A 19,970-nucleotide genomic window follows, 5' to 3' on the forward strand; every position below is an offset into this window, starting at 1 on the left:
GTGGTCTGGGGCTTGGATTGCTCACTCCCCAGGTACCCTTCGTGAATTTTATCTACTACACATGAATGTGGGACCACCCGTTCCACCACCTCTCTGTGCCTCTGTATCTCTGGCCCTCTTACCCATCTGGATGAACTTGGCTTCTTTAAATCCTTGGTGTCAGAATTCCATACAGCTCGATTTTCTGACAAATTTGGGTGATGTTTCTTTTGTAGTTTAGTTGTAAACTAATTTTTTCTGTAGTTATGTAAGGAGGTGAAGTGGGTTTACCTACACCTCCATCTTGGCAGACGTCTCGGTCATTCCTTTTCCTTTTAAAAAGAGTTACTATAGCCTTGGCGAGGTTGCTCAGCTGGCCAGAGCATCATCCTAACACCAAAGTTGAAGTTTCAATTCAACTAATAAATGCATAAATAGGTGAAACAACAAATCATAGTACCTCTCCCCTCCTCTTTCTAAAATCAATAAACTTTTTATATATTTTCAAAAAGGTATATTAAAAAATAAACAGAGTTTATATGATTGTGAGAACCAACTTTTCTGAGAATTTATTGTGTACTAGGCATTGTGCAAGTACTTTTCATTTCATCACTTAACCTTCACAATCACCTTCAAGGAGTGAGGTAATCAGTCACATTCTCTACATGAGAAAATGAAAATACAGAGAGGTTCAGCTACTTTTCCTGGGTCACACAGAAGTAAAGGTGGTACTAGGACTTGAACCTGGCAACCTCATATTGCAGGCCATGCTATTATGTACCTTGTCTCATATTTTGGTACATAATCTCAGAAACTCTAATGTCTTTGCTGAGTTTGTGTGAGGACCCACTGCGTAAGAATCTGTGCCTTTAAGGAAAAATTCCTCCTTGTGTTTGACCATGTAAGAGATATAGTGTTATGATAAGAATACAATTTGACCAGTCTTGAAGAAGGATATAGGGAAAACCACAAAGTACACATTTTAATAGTTACCACAAGATCTATTAGGTTTCCCAGGAAAAAACAACCCTAAGTACTTCTCTACTTTGGTATGTGGTCAGCACAGACGATGTCAGATCAATCTGACAAGTTTGGTAAAGAGAAGGCCACGTTCCACACTGCCACATCCAGTGCCCACGGGTGACACAGGCAGCCAGTCAGGGGAGCGGGGCCCCTGTTGCAGGATCCTTCAAACAGCACTGTGGGCAGAGCCACTTCCAACACAGACCAAACAAAGCCTCTGTGTGGTTTGGATTCATGAATCTGCTTCTAAAGTAAATAACAATCCCTTTATGTGATGAAATAAAGAACAAAAGCAAACATAATTTCATCAATATCTTATTAAAAGTGGCTTCATTAGGTGGGATGAAGCAGCTCTCCAGCAAGAAAACAAGGCAGTGCCTGGCCTGCAGGTGCTTCAGCCACAGGAGGTCGGAAGGAAGCCTGCAGGGCATTGACGAGACACCAGTGAAAAAGAACCTGGGATAACACACAGAGTTTAGATATGGGGAGTCACAGCACATCACATGGCTCTTGGTTTCCTTCTGAGGAAAGCAGACAGAGAGATAATTCTCTGAATGAAACTCAAACAATTTAATCCCTAGACTTTTGTTTAAATGGCAGGTGACAGAACAAGGAATATTTGCAATCCTGGATTGTGGGGACTTGGTATTGTAGGTGAGAGTAGACCACTGGAAGTTTTTGAATAGCACAGTGACATGGCATCTGGGGAAAACTATGAGATACATATGAAGACTACAACATGTGCCAGGGGAGGGGGGCAGGTTATAGCTCTTCGACAAGATCTAGGCATCTGCCAACTGAAGGTTCGGCGTCTGGAACAAGGCAGCATCAGAGGAAACACAGAGACAGGAATAGGTAGAAGATACTCAGCAGAAGGGAAATGGCAGACCTGAGGACAGATAAGGTGGTGGGGATGAGGAAAATGAATAAACTCCTAAGTCCACATGACTCATGACTCTGACATGAGTAGGCATGGTGATAAACATGATCAGCTGGATTAGAGAGAAGGAAAACTGCGGTGATGCTGAGCTAAGAGAGACATGCACAGACAGTCAGGAGGGTGCACGCAGGCTGGGAGTCGTTGGTACAGAGATAATAGGACAAGGAAGGAGGACAGAAGTGCCACCCAGCTAGGATCAGAGGAACTAAAATCTGGGGTGGGAATGAATTCGTGTTCCAGAAGAGAACTGGGAAGCAGAAAGAGAATGCCGTGGAGACCAGGAAGGAACTGAATAGAAGGAGTTTAAAAAAGGCGATTTCCAAAAAGATGAGGTCGCCGAAAGATGAATCGGCTACTAGGAGGTCAGACAGCTTGAGGTGAGGTTGAGACATGGCCACTGAATTTAGTGACAAAATGATTCAAGAAAAATGATGAAGAGAAAAGCCAGATTTAAAGGAGGTTAGGAAGGAAAGTGGTTGGTTAAAACAAACAAACAGAAAACTTGAAGCAGCAGACAGAACGTTCAGGTTCTAAACGTTTGGAGGAAGGCAGTTGGGAAGCACTGAGTCATCTAAAGTTTCTGAACTACCTATTTAAAACCCGCATTTTACCATGAACACCGATAAAGGCTGGGCTCTGTCTGCTTGCATGTTTACTAATTTTCCTCAGTGGAATGTAATGTGAAAGGACAAGGCCTGGTGCTCTTGCTCAATTGTCCTGGCAGCTCTAAGTTCTACCGCTTAAGTAGTTACAAATCTGTACTTTTGATGAAGGGGAAAGTTATGACTAGAGGGCAGCAGTGCTGGACCCTCTGGAGATGACACATATTTGGTCTCTGCAATTTACTGGGCAAATAATGTGAAACTCAAACACTCTCCACAGCAAGGCGGCTAAAGTCCACCAAAAGTTCAAAATGGGATATGTTCTCTTTAAAATTTTGAAAGCGACTAAATATGACAACCATCTGATGTATGAAAATTATTCACAACTGAAAACAGACAGTCTGGAAATAGCTGGGATGACTTCATTTAGACAGAATTACCCAAATCTGTTTCTAATATACACAGTACACATAATAAATTTTTACAATATGACAAGGAAAACAAACTTAATAAAAGTTCCCAATCTTTTGTTACACAAGCATGCTATATCCATGCTATGTTTATAATAGTTTGCTCATGATATCACAGCTCAGTAACAAAGGCCCAGGCAATACAAAAACAGTTACTAGGCATGACATCAACTCACAACTACCGTAATTACATCGGTACACAAATTTCCCAAACTGTACATTTTCCAAACTGCTTCTCAATTTCAACGGCTGCCTTTAGACAATTACTTGCAGTTGTGTGCAGGCTTTGAGTAATACCCGTCTTTCTTCTCTTTCCCAAGCGTCATTTCCCTTTAGAAAGTGCATATTTCAATTACAAGCACTATTTTTCAAATATGCCCACAAACACATGTCTAAATTAGGAGACAGTGCAGTCTCGTGGTCAGCGACAACCACTTAGGCACCAGCAGCTCTGCTGCCATTCCTTTCAGTCCCTGTTTGCTACGCCTGGCAGTGGCCCAGAGGGAGGCAGGAGAATGTGACAGAGAAGAGCACGGAGGCTTGAGTCAGAGTTTTGGGAAACCCAGTTGGGCTACTCACCAGCTCTTTGGCCCTGGGCAAGTTAACTTCTCTATGCCCCACTTTCCTCATCTGCAAAATGGGAATGATAATAGAGCTTATCCCCATATGGTTGTGGTACAGTAGTTGGCTCCTATAAAGTACACTTTCATTTTTTGTTATTTAATAATACTGTTACCATTATATTTTCGGGACTTGGTTTCCTGTTTGAAAAACCTGTCTTAAATTATCCTGACCCATACTGAATTGTGTAATTTCCTAATGTCAGGGTAAGAGTTTCATCTTGGTCATATAACCTGGATACAGTGAGGTTTAATTAATAAAGTTTTAATGAATTAATGAATTAAATCCATTGTTTTTTATTTTTTAACTATTGGGTGTTGCAAAGCCTAAGTCCATAGGCTTTGCAGTAAAAACTCCTTCACAGAAATTGGTTTTCATACTATTTCTCTAATGGCTTGCTTGCATGTTCCTGCAGCTAATGTTGATAAATACCTCCAGACCAATTAAAATAATAAGTGTAGGAAAAAAAGATACTGCCTTGTGATTTCAGAAGCACATTTCCCTAAGGACCAAGCTTTTTGAGCCTGTCCCACAAGCAAGCCCTCCATCTCACTGTGTTCCCGACGAGGCAGGCTGCCAGGGAAGCGAGACTCCCTCGTCGTCACTTCTGGTGCATGGTGCTTGCACCAAATGCTGTTGTTCTAGGCTTCAGGAAATTTTCTAACCACTGGACAGAGTCCAATGCTGTGTGCTAATGAGTTTCAGATTGGAGGACTTCACGATGCATGTGTCAGGAAAGGGACACGGCTTATGGTGAGGTGGGGGCAGGGAAGAAAAGACACACAAAAGGGAAGAAAAAACAGTAGTTAAAATATGCTGGCTACTCAAATTGACAGGGAACGTGACCTCTGCACTTCATCGAAATTCCTGCAGACTTACAAAATAAAGGAGTTTGCTTTTATCACACACTGTGCGACTCGTGGAAAAATGGAAAACACTACATCACTTGACCCTGCCATGCCCTCTTTCAACCACAGACGAATATTGTGTACAAAAATTCTAAATCAACTTAAGATGTTAAAAAAGCTTTAATTTTCTGCATTAGACTTGATGATTACTATTTTAGTTCTTGAGATTTTGCTTAGAAAGTTCACACAGGAAAAAGACACAATTCTAGGTGAAATATTTTTGTCACTTGGGAATGATACTACAGTGGCCTCTGGGGGTGTACCCCTACACTCCTTGGAAAAAAATGAGCAACCCTCACTTCCCCAGGTTTGAAAGCTACCCAAGGCTGACTCATGACTATCTGCTTACATTAACAGAACATTAAAACCCATTTTAAACAACTTAAGGAAACTCAAGCCATCTTGGCTTCATGATTCACTTCTCTGGGACGCTTTTTCTCTCTTCAATGTAACTGACAGGCTTGATATCAAGACTTCTCATCATGCTATCATAGTCTATCAAAGAAGGACCCCTTCTCAGAAGAGTAACTCACAGGACTGTTTTTTTTGAGTAATGAGATTACATTTCAGTTTTTTTTCCACACTTAGTACTGGCGACTTTAAAAATCCAATACTTTCACATCCTCGAACTGTCATCAACATTTTTTTCAGACAATGTCAATAAAATTGATTACTTGCAGTTCTGAATTCTGCTCTGCACATGGAAACAATATAATTTGTTTTAAAGTATTTTCGCTGGGGGTAGAGGGAGAAACAGAACCTCAACAAGCCTATCCACAACATTGGGGCGGGGTACAGAACACATCTGAAGCAAAGTAAATGGCATGAATATTATGGTCTGCTGGCAACTTCAACAAAAAAAAAATTCCCAATGTATAAACTCTAAAACCTACTGCTATGCCGACTGATATGTCTCCCTGTCAGATATGAATGATGTTTCTGGAACATTAATACATTCATTAAATTCTAACTCCCTGTACTTAAAATATTCTGTACTTGGGCTCAGAAGCATCTTGACAGCTTTGTTGTAATCATATACGTGAGGCCCCTAGACTACACAGTTGTTGAGATGCCTCATACCCACAGCCAATCTGTTGCTTTTACAAGTTTAATCTAGGTATTAAGGAGCTGATTGTGGAACCACGTTGATTTGACATCTTCAGCTCAGTTGTATATCATAGAAACCACTACGGGTGGTGATAGACTCCCAGGATGCCCAGCAACCATACATCCCTCTAACTCCCTAAGCTGTAAGACTACAAAATACAGCTTTTTTGTTATTCTTTTTTTCTTCCCAAAGCACAAGTGGATGACCAGCAAGGGTCCAACAGTGTTTTTCCTAATTACCTTTTTTTTTTCACTCTTGATCCTGTGGCTCTCATAATTAGTTACCTGGGGCTGCAATCCAATTTAAAGTGATGACAAGAAAGTGATCCATGAAAAAGTAATAAGTTAAATCCAATTTCAGCCTTCCTCTAATTAAATGCACATGGAACTAATGACTCCAACCCTAGCATTTCAGTGATAATGGTAATTAGCAAGGTGGGAGTCACTCTCTTTCTCAACACTGGAGGTGTAAACCACAAGGTAAAATAGTAGGAGCACTCTAATTACATGTGTCATTTTGTCAGCAATTTACACATTTTTGACCAGTTAAGGATGTCCACCCCCCATCCCTCCCCACCTCCTTGCCCCAACAATGATTATAACATACTATCCATATCCGAACACATGGAAGCTCATAAGAGCACTCCAGACTTGAGAATAAGAAATAGCTTTGCTATTGCTTGCAGACAGAGTGACAATTAGGATAATTATGCAGATCTCAGACCCCTTAATTGAAATCCAGATACTGACAGTGGAATTGGTTTTGGTTGGCTTGGTTTTATTTTTGCTTATCATATGAAAAATATAATAATTTGTTTATTTATGAAAAACATGGAACTTAGTAGTAGCTGAGTAAATCCACATGAAGGAGAAGCAATTATTAACTTAACCAGGCCATACTGGTTACCCATAGTCCTAAAACCTGACTTCCCATCTTGATGTTGCCACTGTCTGTACGCTCTGAGGCAGGTCACTCAACCTCTCTCCGTTTCACTATTCTTCATCCACAGAATGATTTAATACTTGTTTCTGTGCCGTAGAGTAACTGTGGGGCTGGCCCACATTAAGCACTTACTTACTAACCATTAATTATCTGCATATGGTGATGAAGACTTGCTTACATGCAACATATTAGCATCATCCTTGCATTTTTAAAAGATTTTATTTATTTATTTTTAGAGACGGGAAGGGAAGAAGAAAGAGGGAGAGAAACATCAATGTGTGGTTGCCTCTCACGTGCCCCCTACTGGGGATCTGGCCCACAACCCAGGCATGTGCCCCAACTGGGAATTGAACCAGCGACCTTTTGGTTCGCAGCCTGCACTCAATCCACTGAGCTACACCAGCCAGGGCCATTCTTGCATTTTAATGCTTAAATACATGTCAGTAAGGTGGCCATGTAATTAAACGTCCAAACTAGGATACTTTTGAAAGTGAGAATTATTAATAAATACACCCAATCAATGGACTGGGTCTGTCCTGGACAGATTAGGACACAGGGTTATATATAGAACTGCAGCTGAAACTGAAAAACAAGCTAATTCACTACATTACAACTAAACTAAGATTTGTGGAGAAAGGCAAGAGTAAAACATACTATTTAAGGAACAAAATTCTTAAAGCAAGAGTATTTAACCTGGGTAGAAGATGGGCTTCCTGAGGTCCACGAAACCCTTGTAACTGCACAATTCTCTGTGTGCTTTTCTGGGAGAAGGGGGTCACTGCTCCTATCACATTTTAATGATGTGTGTAATCTGGAAAACTTAATGACCATTTCTAAGGTATTGTTTCTACTTTATTGTTTCATCAAGACTTATTTTTTAGAGTTTTTTGGATTTTCCAAGATTAGGTGACAACAAAATCTAAAAAGGTACTGAAATTTCAACACATTGTACCAATTTGGTGCCAAGTATGCCACTTTTAGATGTTAACTCCAGACATTTCAAAATTATCTGCCTCCCTGTCCATCCACTTTACTAATTCAGTGAATAGAGATATATTTTAAGAGTTAGTGTTTCAAAACCATTCCATTTCACTGCGTACAACAAAAAATTGTAGTTTCCTTCAAAGGTTTCCTCTTACCAATTTATTCCTTACTGAATGACATGAAAATGATGTGAGGTACTAAGATTCTATGTGGCATTAACACAAAGCAAAAATGCTGCTAGTGCATGTTTTATATATCTGCAAATAAAAGTGCTAAGAAATACCTGCTGACTGGTGTCTGAGCCTCCTATGCTTACAGCAAGAGGCCTCCTTGTAACCCTGAGCTTCCCAGCTGGGCTAAAGGCTGACCTTCCCGGGGGTTTCACTGTCCTTTGTTCCAGGGTATGGTCTCCTGTGTGAAGGGTTTGCACACGATATAACCTTGGAAGGGAGTGGATAGGCAGAAGGAAATCTATCAGATGACTGGTTTCAAACTCAAATTCTTTACTGATGGCCTGAAACTGTGGTCAGCTTCCCACAGTAAGCAGCACACAAGGTTGACTTTCTTTCCTAACTTCAACGCTGCCAGAATACACATGTATTTTTACTTTCTTAGGAGAAAATGTGTCATTTGACTTCCTTCCAGTTTATGTACTCATGCCAACAACTAAGATGCTTAAAGAACCAAAATGAATTACTACCCAGAAACGGTGGTCAAAGTTCCAAGATTCGATCAATAAAATTGCTCATCTACTCACAAATTAATCTTCAGCTAGTAAAGTTCCACATTTTTGAGGTTATGAGCACACCTGCACTGTTAAGCATTTATTTCACTTGTTTAAGCAATCTTCAGAAGTATATAAATATTTATAAAAGTAAGCCTACTATTTTTACTTACATATAATTTTATTTTTGCAGCAAAACCTTGTTAATGTTTTACAACTCATAAGCATTCTGAAGGCAGGCTCTGTCCTTTCTCCATGGTTTCATATCTGTGAGCATCAGTAAGATGCCCTGCACATACATTGTGGCTGTTCCAGAACTGTTCACCATGATGCATCTAATTAACTCAGATCGTTCTAATTCTGAATTTATGATGAGGCCAATTTTCAATTTTCATTTGTATCATTCATAAAAAAAATTGGCAAAGCAAATTAAGGACTAAATAAGGGGCTATTTAGGTTACTAAGTGGAATATTTTTAAAGAACTTCAGAAGAAATATCTACACTCAGTCATTCCTTTATATAAACCACGATGTCACCCAAGAACGTGGCCAGCTTAGATTTTGTTCAATATTCATATCTGCAAAGAACATTATTCCTCTCTTTTTACTCTGATCTCCCTGAAATTAGTTCAAATTGGTGATGTTTGACTACACTCAGTAATCTCTGTCGAGCAACCACAGACAGCCTCCCTTAACTTTCGATTTTCTTTTGTTTGTGTCCCCAGCCTGTGAAGCTGGAGAGCGCTGCCAAACATACCACAGGGAAGTGTGAGATATGCTTAAAATACAAGTCACAGTATATTTGGGGATTTGAGCTGCTTTCTTTTTCCTCCAGCTATCAGCAGATCAAACCCTTCTTCCATGTGAAGCCTTCCTCCATGTGGAAGGTCTGAAATTTGCTAATACAGATCTCTCAGTAGTTATGAAGGCTAATAAGATCAGAAATGAACACTGTTAAGATTTACTGTAGGATTTCCTGTTCATTCCAGAGCCATTCTGACTGAGATATGTCAGTGAGGACAAGGCATGGCAGATATATTTACATGTACAGGTTATTGCTTCTGTGAACCACCGAACCTATATACATATTTTTATAACAATGTAACATGTGTGATCTAGGCTAGTAATTTCTGCTCTGTCTGTGGACGGCCAGCCAACCTAATAAAGCTTAGTGAATCTGCATGACCACAACAGACACACGTGCACACATACATCAGTCAACCAACTCCTTTTCCCCAGTCAATTCCTAAAGCTGGTCTAAATGCTCTTCTTGTCAAGTCTCCCACTGAAGGGGCAGGGAGAGACGCCAAACATCTTCTTTAACAAGACCAGCATTTAAGATGTCCCCCTTGTCCCACACTTTTTATAGAGACTGAAGTGCTCAGCAAAATGTGTTAGGTTGGTTTCGACACTGTCCTTGCCAAGAAAAATGAAGCTCTATCATACTGTTATGGTAGCTAAAAGCATTATAACGGCAAGAAGAAGAGAGCCCTCAAAAGGAAATCCCCTGAAACTTCATATATTTAGCCCTAAAGGAACTTCATTCATCTTGGAAAAGAAGTTACCTAAAAACGCCATCTTTTTTTTTATAAAAAAAGCAAGTATGGGGAAAATAAGTTTAGTATAAAAAATTACAAATGATATTCAATATTGAACAGAATGCATGGACTGTCCATGTGTGTACTTTTTAGAAAAACCTCTAACCACAGCTCTACTATGTATAATATTTCCACCTTCAAGTAATATACTGTCATTTTTCCAATGCACTTGAAGTCTGATAAATTCAAAAGGACCTGCGGTATGTTTAGGGCTGTGGGAGCTCCAATAGGGAGGCAAAAAGAATGGACCGTCATTGGAACCACTGAGTGAGGGCTAGCTCACTGTATACATTAATAAACTACAATTTTAATTGTAGCTCTGTCTGCAGGAGATGCCCCCATACTCTGATCTGTACCAACAACGGACTGTGTTCTAGAATCTGCAATGTGGCCTCCGCTGGTGACCTCTGAAACACTATCTCCACTCTGCCTATGGTATCTGTTCAGTTTGATCCTTTCAACTTACTTGAATCCTGACAAATAAGCTCACAGCTGAAAGGTCAACACAGCCATATTTCATCCTCCAGAGCCGTTCTTAAGATATCTGCACAACAAAGCACTTCTTCGGGCACCTGACATGGGACCTCACTGGTCCTCACTAAAAGTGTCCCCAGCATTCACAAACATTAAAAGGCATAAGGGTTCATGATGGTTTACCAAAGAAATGTTTTTGGAAGTATTAGTAAAACATGCACATTCAACTGTTGCAGGAAAGTGTTACGATAGTGTGGAACTGTCCCTTGACAGTGATAGTTTTACAAGTGGATGTAGAAGTAGGACTTGTTGCCCAAGGTCAATGTGATCTTTGCCAGACAATGCGAAACAGGTACTTTACTTTGATTTGAGAAAAGTGATAACAATCTAGAATTTGGGTTAACCTCACGATCAAGTTAATTAGCACTGTTATGCCCATAAGCAGTACTTTACAGATTTTGTCCCAAAATGTGCAGTGTGAAAAACTCATACTAGCCTCCCATGTTGGAGAATGTCCATCCTTATCTATGAAAGCAGTTGGGCCACCCAGTGCCTGCAGGTGCCCTGTCCTAGATGTGAGTATGAATGCCCTGAGTCAAGTTCCTTTGAAGTTTCTATTACAATCTTCTACTCCAATAGAAAATCAAAATCAGATTTGTACAAATTCACTCCTTCTTCTACTCTCTTAATTCTTGCCCTCAATGTGCCTGAAAGAAGTTACTAAAACAATCTTTCTTGGTATCTTTACATAAAAATTGCTTCCCACTTTTTATTAATAATTCAGAAGTATACTAAAAACATTCACTGAAGAAAAAAGTGTGTATTACTTTCATGACCAGATATATTAAAATTACCATCTCTTTTTCAGTGCCAGTAATAGTTCTTAATACTATTGACATTTTGGAATGAATAGTTCCGTGCTGGGGGGGATTTTTCCGTGCAATGTAGGATGTTTAGCAGCATCCCTCGCCACTACCTATTAGGTTATTAGTGACACCAACCCCTGCCATTGTGACAACCAAAAATGTCCCCTGGACAATGGACATCTCCCATTGTCCCCTGGGTCAAAATTTCCCCTATGGCACTAATGTAAAGTGTGTGTATATCCCACCATGAGAGAATCGCTAACTCCATCAGTAGAGAATGTGGTGACATATCAGAGCACTGTGAACTTTTCCTCAGTGGTAAGCTGCACTATTAAGCAATCCACACCTTCGACTACTCATCCTCTCATTACCTTCACTAATTAGTAGATCTCCTCACTCCCAACAACACGTTTGGGTTGAACAGACACTTTTCCTAAAATGCCATACCCACTGGTAAACAAAAAAGACATCTTCTGCAAGAAATGCTCTTACATGATTTGTAATTCTTACCACAATCCTCTTCTGAATTGCTTATTAGTTATTCCAAAGTGTATAATGTCATTTATTTTTAAAAGAGTTGTTACCTGAAGGGCTGGCTGTTTGTCATTCCTCTTGGGAGATTTCAATCCACTAACTTGCTGCTGTTGCTGTTGAAGAAGGAGCTGTCTTGCCACTTGAAGAGCCTGCAATGAAAAATGGAAGAACAACGTTTCTGTTACTGCACAGGTTCAGAGCCACTTCCACAGCAAGACTCCAGGAAGTGCACTTACGAACAGGATCTTCCCCATTTCCAAGCAAATGAATTAGCAACCCAAACTTTCCACCAGTCTAAGTTGGAACGCTTTTCAGAATGTGTTTACATTTCCTGTATTTAGCCTGTTTCATATGCAGTTCTTTAAGCATAGTAGTCCATCTAAGCACATGCTTTATTCCTACTAAAGATCGAACCCAAAACTTGGACTATGCATGATTAGAATTTTGAGGAAGGATGGCAGAGAAAACCAGGAAGTACCTGGGCAAAGACAGAAACTGAGAAGACAATCAAGGGCTTTTTTCAAAGGCTGCACCCTCCTCCAATTCTTCTTGGGGAACTTGGGACTCAAGCAGAAAGGAACACCTTCACCTCATCCAAGTCCCTCCCCCCTCCAAAAAAGAGAGAGAGAGACAGAGAGGAAGAGCTAAGTGGTGAGCACACTATGGATAAAGTAACCTGAGAAGAAAGACCTAAACAGGTGAGCATACCAATGGTGAACTCAATGGACTATGTAAGAAAAAAAGCTTTTCAAATTTGACTTGTAAGTCAACTTACAGGGTACATTATGTACCTGTGAATAACACTGGTAATGTCTCCTAAAAATGACTCTTTCTAGCTATGACACAGGATGATTTTACTTAAAGGCAGGTGATATGAATTGGAGATAAGGCAAAAGGAAAATGAGAGTCCTCTAAAATGCAGAATGTATGACTACCCAATATATTTTGTTTTTAATTAAAGTATAATTGGCATACAATATTATATTAGCTTCAGGTGTACATGTAGTGGTTCTATATTTATACACATTATGTGATTACCACGATATGTCTAGTCACCATCCGTCACTGTACAAAGTTACAATAGTATTGGCTGCATTCTCTGTATATTAAGATCAGTCTTTTTTTAAAAGTTCAAATAAAAAAGAAAGATGTCATTAATAAACCTTCATGGAGACATTCACTATCAAAGAATTTAATAGGAATAATAGTGAGGCACACCTTTCCAAGGAGAGCAGGAGGATCAAGAACAGAAAACAAGTTTGCAGATATTATACTAGAAAATCATGAGCAGTGATTATTTTTTTAAATTCCAGTCAATTCAGCTGAAAACCATGAATGTGTACATGGAAGATGCGTCAAGAATTATCATTAAACAATGTGGTTGAGTTTAGTGACAAGTAAGATTTCTTGCTGATTACTCCAATAAGAATTCCTGAAAGGTAACTGATTATTTTTGCCTCAAAGAAGACACACGCATAGATGTCTGTGGTCAATGTATCAAAGGATCTAAAACTATGGTCTTAGAAAATGTGTCTAATGGACTCATACAAAAAAATAATGTTATTTGTTTTAAGAAAGCTGACCGTGACTTGGTGGAGTGGGAGAAAGGTACAGCATGGGGTTCCTGCCCACTGAACTCGGGAGGGAAATAGAGTGCTTAAGAGGATACGTTCATGAGTGGATGCACAAAATCGCTGAATCAGCAAAAGTAGTACTTCTCCTAAAAGGACAGTCTCACTAAATTAAGGTCATAACTATGGGATTGTATCAAAGAATATTAAGGCACTTTGTGAAGTTGAGCGGTGCCTTTGTGTCTGAGAGGCATAGAAGGAGGCAATGGGACCGAAGCACTGATGATAAGTGGGTGACAAAGAAAAAATTTTGGGAAAGATGGAAACCTCCTGCTCCACCTCCCTACCATACCCACCCTCCTGTCCCGGGGAGGCCTCTGCCTACTGAACTCACCATAATCAGCCCTTGAGAAGTAAGACAGGCTATTTTGTCTAGAAAGGGAGACATGTTGCATACAGCCTAACTGGAAGAGCCTTGGGAACAAAGCCTGTCTGTGAGGGGCTTCTGGAAGCTTGAGACTCTAGCCTGCTATAGCTGAGGAGAATTCACCATCACTGGACTCTGGCTTCTTTGTCTCCTTGGAGACGCTCAGTACATGCGTAGGTGTAAAAGTGGGCAGAGTGAAGATTTCATTTTTATCATATAAGAAAAATAGTCCCCTTACAAAATACTCACAGGAGCAGAAGCCTCTCTTCCTCCTATATATGCTCCCTTAGCTATTTCACATGAGGTTTTATGGTTTTTTAATGTTGGAAAGGGAACTGTTAAATATTTTAAGTGCTACTGTCAGAGTCCCCAGAGTAATAGACTGGTCAGCAAAGAAGAGCCTGGCTGCGAGCAGGAAAGGCAGAGGGAGCGCAGACAGCAGTGAAAAGCTACGGTAGGGACAGGAGAAAGGTCGCATCCATTTAATACTAAAATAGAGCAAACTAACGGCAACTCCACACAGTTACAAATCTTTGTTAACATAACTTGCCATGTTTCACCAAATATTTGGAAAATCGGTACTCAATATTTAAATAACCAAGTCTCGGAATCAATATAATCAAATCCTCATTTCAGCAAAAGGGATGATATTAAGTGTCTTTTCTAAAAAAGGTACACACACACAAAAAAAACTATTCTTATATGACCATGTTCCCAAAAGTGTACTTAAGCAAAAGAAAGTACAGCATAGGTAACAAACTTAAGTTTTCAAAAAACGTTTTACTGAGCTGGTTTGATATAATGGCTATACATTTTAAAATTAGTTACTGGAACCCTTGCAGTTAGTTTTCCAGTTTGAAGGGAAAAAGTCACTGATGCGCACAGCATCTTTCTCAGACACAACATGGGGTCCCTGAACTTACGTGATCACAGAGCGAACCTCCACCTTGCACAGAGCACTTCATACCGAGCTCCACCCACTAAAGAAGATAATAAGAGAAAGAAGCAAAGGGCAGAAAAGGCTTATGAATTTGCAGAAACACAAAAGGAATGTTAGTCAAACTGCTAAGGAGAGAAGAGATAAGATGAAGATGTGCAAACTGGTTTCCAAGTTTCTCCTCAAAATGAATGCAAACAGGTCAAATAACTTCAAATAGTTGGCATGCAGAGACAACACCACTGCAAAAAAGTATTCATCTTATTATGAACTGTTATGAATTACTCTACAATTATTCCCTGGCCTTATTATCATGAGTGTGGGAACAAAGAGGGCACCATGTACTATACCCCTCAGTCTACTTAGGTCTCAGCAAGAATTTTAAAACAACTTATTAGACCTTATAAAGTGCTGCAAAATCAACCACTGAAGTGTATTGCTTTTCAGATTCCTGTGATATATAAATCAATGTAATACAAATTTTAAGTTATCATCATGAAGAAAGAAGAGAAATAAATCCTTAGTGTACAGGGCTATATTTTCAACCATTGTTATACGAATGTCTGGTACCTACTATTTGTAGAAAATGAAAATGCTTATTGTCATTTTCACTGTTGGGCAGTGAATATTTTGGAATGACTGATGGGACTCCATTTGAAAACTGCACTGGAGACCTGTCCACAGGGTATATCCACTGTGTTTCCCTTACATGCTTACCTGATAGCCATTTTTTACCTGTTACATGCATCAAACCAGATTAATATCTTTCATCTGAGACTCACTGCCTGAACATCAGTGGTTCATTCTAATACACTTAATGAGTAAGGGTAAACTTTTCTTATTTTCATAAAAGGATCTCAGCAACAACTGAAGAAAGGCCCCTTAAGATATTCTGTCTGGCGTGAAGAGGGCGAATGGTATAGTGATGGATGGTGACTAGACTTTTGAAGGTGATCACTTAGTAGTGTGCATAGATGCTGAATTATACTGTTCTACACCTGACACTGAGGCATATATATAAAAAAGACATTCTGCTTGAAGATAAAATTAGATCCTTTGTATTTAGACTAAGGAGGTACGTGGATATGTGTTTGTGTGTGAGAGCAAGGGAGAGAGAGAAGCAGAAACACACAGAGAGAAAGGGTATGAATAAATGACAAATTTTCTCCTTTAGGAAGCAAGCATCAACTCTAACTCAAGTTCCAGACCAACTGCTAATATAAATAACTGAAAATGTCCCCTCCCATCTCTGTGACCATTTACTCTTGGGGGCAGTTCCTGGGCTGGGTTGAATCAACACTTCATTTATAACAGACCTGACAATTGCCAGGCACTGAATAACTTGATGCTGCATTTGAGTGCTAGGCTTGGGTTACAGTAAAGACACAGTTCAAGAATGTCACAGAGTGGAGGTGACTGATAAAACCAGGCACTTAGAGCTGCGCTGCACATGGTCACATTGATTTTCCTTCAATAAGCTGAAATAAATTGCTCTGTGAGCTAACTGAGGAAGGAGCAGAAGTCAGCTACCCTCTCTGCCTTGGCTGTCCTCTTTGTTCCGTCTGCACAAAGGGTGAGATCACCTACGGCCAGCATGGGCAATAGCCAGCTTAGTACTCAGCCCACAGGGAGTCAGGGAGATTGATACTTGGTTGCTAGTTTGGCAGGCAATGCTTTTATGCTAACTGGGGACCTAGACATTTTTGACACACCTTCCACTCTATTGTTTCAAGATTATTCTTAACAGTGCCTTCACATTCCTAGCAAATAAGTACCATTACTTACAAATGATGTTTTAAATAAGTATGTTTCAACTTTTTGAGCTATTTGCATTTCAAGTTCATGGCCGATGCTCATATTTTAGGGGCTGGAATTCAGAGGTTCAAGCATGTTAAGGTAGCCGATGTTCAAAAACATGCTTAACATATCTTAGGAAACACCAATAAATTTACATAAAATCTGAGTTGAATAAGCGTGCACACATTTGTGAGGCAAACCAGTAGAAGGAGAAAACCTTCATATAATTTTTTTTTATAACAAATTTCGTGATGAAGTCTGAGATAAGCACTGATACATAGAGGTCTTCAAAAAATATGACTAACTACAATGCTTTAGGTCACGGGTCAATAAACTATAGTCCATGAACCAAATCCAAACTATAACCTGTTCAGGGAAGGAGATAAGAATGATTTTTACTTATTTAAACAGTTGGGGAAATAATAACAGGAAGAACATTTTGTGACATGTTAAAATTATATGTAATTCAAATTTGTGTGTTTGCCAATACCTGTCTTAGGTCACTACCTATATTCTGATATTCCCCAAAGATGCCACTGAACACAATTTTATGCAGTTTGCCGATATGCCAGTCTTGTGGGTTCAATCCCTGGTCAGGGCATATACAAAAAGCAACCAATAAATGCATAAATAAATGGAACAACAAACTGATGTTTCTCTCTCTGTCTCTCTCTAAAATCAATAAATAAAAACTTCAAAAAACAAAGCTTACAATCAGTTGCTCAAAATAATTTTGATTTTCTGAAAAGGAATTGAGACATGAAAACAAAATACAACCATGCATTCTTTTATCTGAAACTATTTCAAACTAGTTTCAAACTTTGAACATGTGTGTCTTCCAGAGATAATTCACAGCAGTCCAGAGTGAATCTCTGCAATCGGGTATGAGGTCCTGAATACCCTCAGAATAAAGACATCATGTGCTATTGGCCAGTTGAAAAGAGTGTTATTTCCTGTCTGCCTAAGAACCTGCCCTGCTTCTGGCTTCAAAGGCTGCTCTGTGTCAGCCACCCTTCTTTTAATTTCTTTTCCTAGATTGTCCTCACCCCTCAAGATCAAACCTGTTTCTCAGATAATTTCACAGGCTAATCGACAGTCAATGTGCATATGGGGGTGGGAGGAAAAGCTAGCAATAAAAAGCAGCATGAGAAGCTTAGGGAAGAAGTCATGTTCTCTCTTCTATTTCTCAACCTCTACATACACCCTAAGGCCCTCTGGAGAGCCTTCCCCCCAGAACTAATTTGCTGTAGTAGTGCAACCCCAGCTATGAACAATCATCCTAAACACAAGTCCTCATGCCTTAACCCAATCTGACAATCACTCTGTAGCAAGACCTGGGAAATGCCATCATCTCTTTGCATTAGACACAGAAATCACTTTGGTGCAGGATGGAAAGGTTTGTGGGTCAGTTGGAAAAAAAAAGGAATTATAGTGCCTGATAGGACTAAATGTACTTGTACAGAATTAAAAACATGACAAGGCAGTGAGTTCTCCAATGAAAATGAAAATATGTATTTATATAAATACTATATATATATATATATATATATATACGGAACAGTTAGTTACTATAGGAAAATGAAACAGTGAGCAAATTTCATAGAGGAATTCTAGTGATTGTGTAAATGATAGACACACGAAGAAAGTACTATAGCACACCATGAGGTCACATTATTAGTGTCAGAAGTAAAATGAAAAAACTACTTTCCCTATTAAAATTTTAATATATGAGGTTACCAACCATCAAAAATCATCAGAGAGCCTTTAATGGGCACTGCTTGGTTTACTCTGTGACATGGAAAATAAGGGTATAGTCCAAGCATTCATTGGTTGTTGATTCAGTTGGCTCAACCCCCAAAAGCAAATGAGATAGATGCCAAAGCCTTAGATCGATTGGGAAACTGGCCTTAAATCAGTGACCTAGAAGGGAAAGGTTTCTATGTAGCATCATCCATCCTCAGAGTTCTGACAATGGAAGAAAGTATACTATGATTTGAGGGCACTGCATAACAGTATGGGTTTCTCAAAATGTTCCACAGACAATATCCAGAGTGATGTGGTAAAAATTAGAGCAGGGACAATCCCACCCAACAGCACTCCAACACTATGTGTTCACGGTTAAATCAAAAGGAACAAGAAATGAAAAGTCAAAGAGCCCCTATTATAGTTGCCCAAACAGCAGGAGATATAGCCATGACAGTGGAGTTCCAGGTGTGGGGGTGAGGAGAGATGAGGCATGACACAACATCCTTCCAATTCTTGGACCACTGCAAATTCTTCATCATCCCATACTAGCCTGAACCTCTACCTTCTAGACCCAGTTCCAACGTCAACTTGTCCAAATACTTACTGACACAATTTTATGCTACACAGTGGGTGGTTATCACTACTATGACATTTGATAGTTATATTCTTCACTTTTGTTTTACTTCAAAATTTAACAAGTAATGCAAAAACATGAGCACAGGGAGATTGGAAGTTGTGTGTGTGTGTGCTTTTTGTAATGATGACAATTATGAAGAACCTTTTTAGAAAATGTATCTTTAAATTTTTTACCAAGAAGCAAAAATTAAGAATTTTCGTGAGACAAAATAAAAATACCTGATTCTTCTTCAGAATCAATTGGTGTAAATTTAATGGCTACCAACAGTCAGGAAGTCTGTTTGAGGTCTCTCCTAATAGGGAAAACCACACCAGCCTACTCCTGCTCCATACACACCTATTCACACAGGGCACTTTAGCTTCTTACTGAGGCACTGGTTGGCTGCTCCACGTTGGAGCCAGTGCCAGACACTGAGTCACCACCACCAGGTCTCCAGCACCTGAGTTGTCTTTGGAGGGATTCCATCCAGCGTAGCCTAAACCAGAGCCTGTCTAGCTCAAGGGAGTTGACAAGACCACAGCCCGGTGTGCTATGACTGTAGGCAACATGAACATGGCAATGAAGAAAAGCAGAAGTCAGATTTATTAGAAAATGTCTACAATGTTATATTGGATGTTGCATCGAATCTGTTTCCCTTTGCTGAGGAAAGACCAGATTGTGTCCATAAATAAATAAATTGGCCCAGTCCTTCCCCAATTCCCAAAGTAGAAAATATGGAGGTCAAATCCAAAGACAACCGAATCAAAGGAAACTGTTAATTCACTGAAACAACCCATTGCTTTCTGCAGTTGCATTTATGAGGGTATAGCCCAGAACTCTCAGTATGAATAATCCAGATTCATATCTTTTCATGCCTTGGAATGAGGCTTCCTAATGTTGAAACCTACAGAAGAATGTAGCTAAAATCATTCTCAAAATAATGGAGAATTTCCTATGATTCTACACTGAGAGCAACACTGAACCTAATTTCGACTCAGATATGATGTCGCATTCCTTTTCTTCTTGTACTGTTAAGTCACAGATACTTGGGATGTCCTAAGAGGGAATGAACACCTAAGAATGCTTTGCTTGACTAAATTCTT

The 19,970-nt window shown here is 39.5% G+C and overlaps 1 protein-coding gene across 19 annotated transcripts in view; it reads right to left on the reverse strand.

Annotated features, from left to right (window-relative positions):
- FOXP1 (forkhead box P1) overlaps window positions 1–19,970 on the reverse strand; it is a 623,669-nt gene that overhangs the window by 136,896 nt on the left and 466,803 nt on the right. For 14 of the 19 annotated variants that reach the window (XM_037040949.1, XM_037040948.1, XM_037040945.1 and 11 more), the window contains 2 exons: window positions 11,824–11,922; window positions 3,594–3,644 (listed from right to left, as the gene is read on the reverse strand). In XM_037040949.1, coding sequence (XP_036896844.1) covers window positions 3,594–3,644; window positions 11,824–11,922 — 150 coding nt within the window. The remainder of the gene's footprint in view (window positions 1–3,593; window positions 3,645–11,823; window positions 11,923–19,970) is intronic. The other 5 variants (XM_037040959.1, XM_037040958.1, XM_037040957.1 and 2 more) reach the window with 1 other exon arrangement.

This window comes from Sturnira hondurensis, unplaced genomic scaffold (genome assembly GCF_014824575.4).
Source record: "Sturnira hondurensis isolate 20B ecotype Veracruz unplaced genomic scaffold, ASM1482457v3 Scaffold0002840, whole genome shotgun sequence".
Classification (NCBI taxonomy): Eukaryota; Metazoa; Chordata; class Mammalia; order Chiroptera; family Phyllostomidae; genus Sturnira; species Sturnira hondurensis.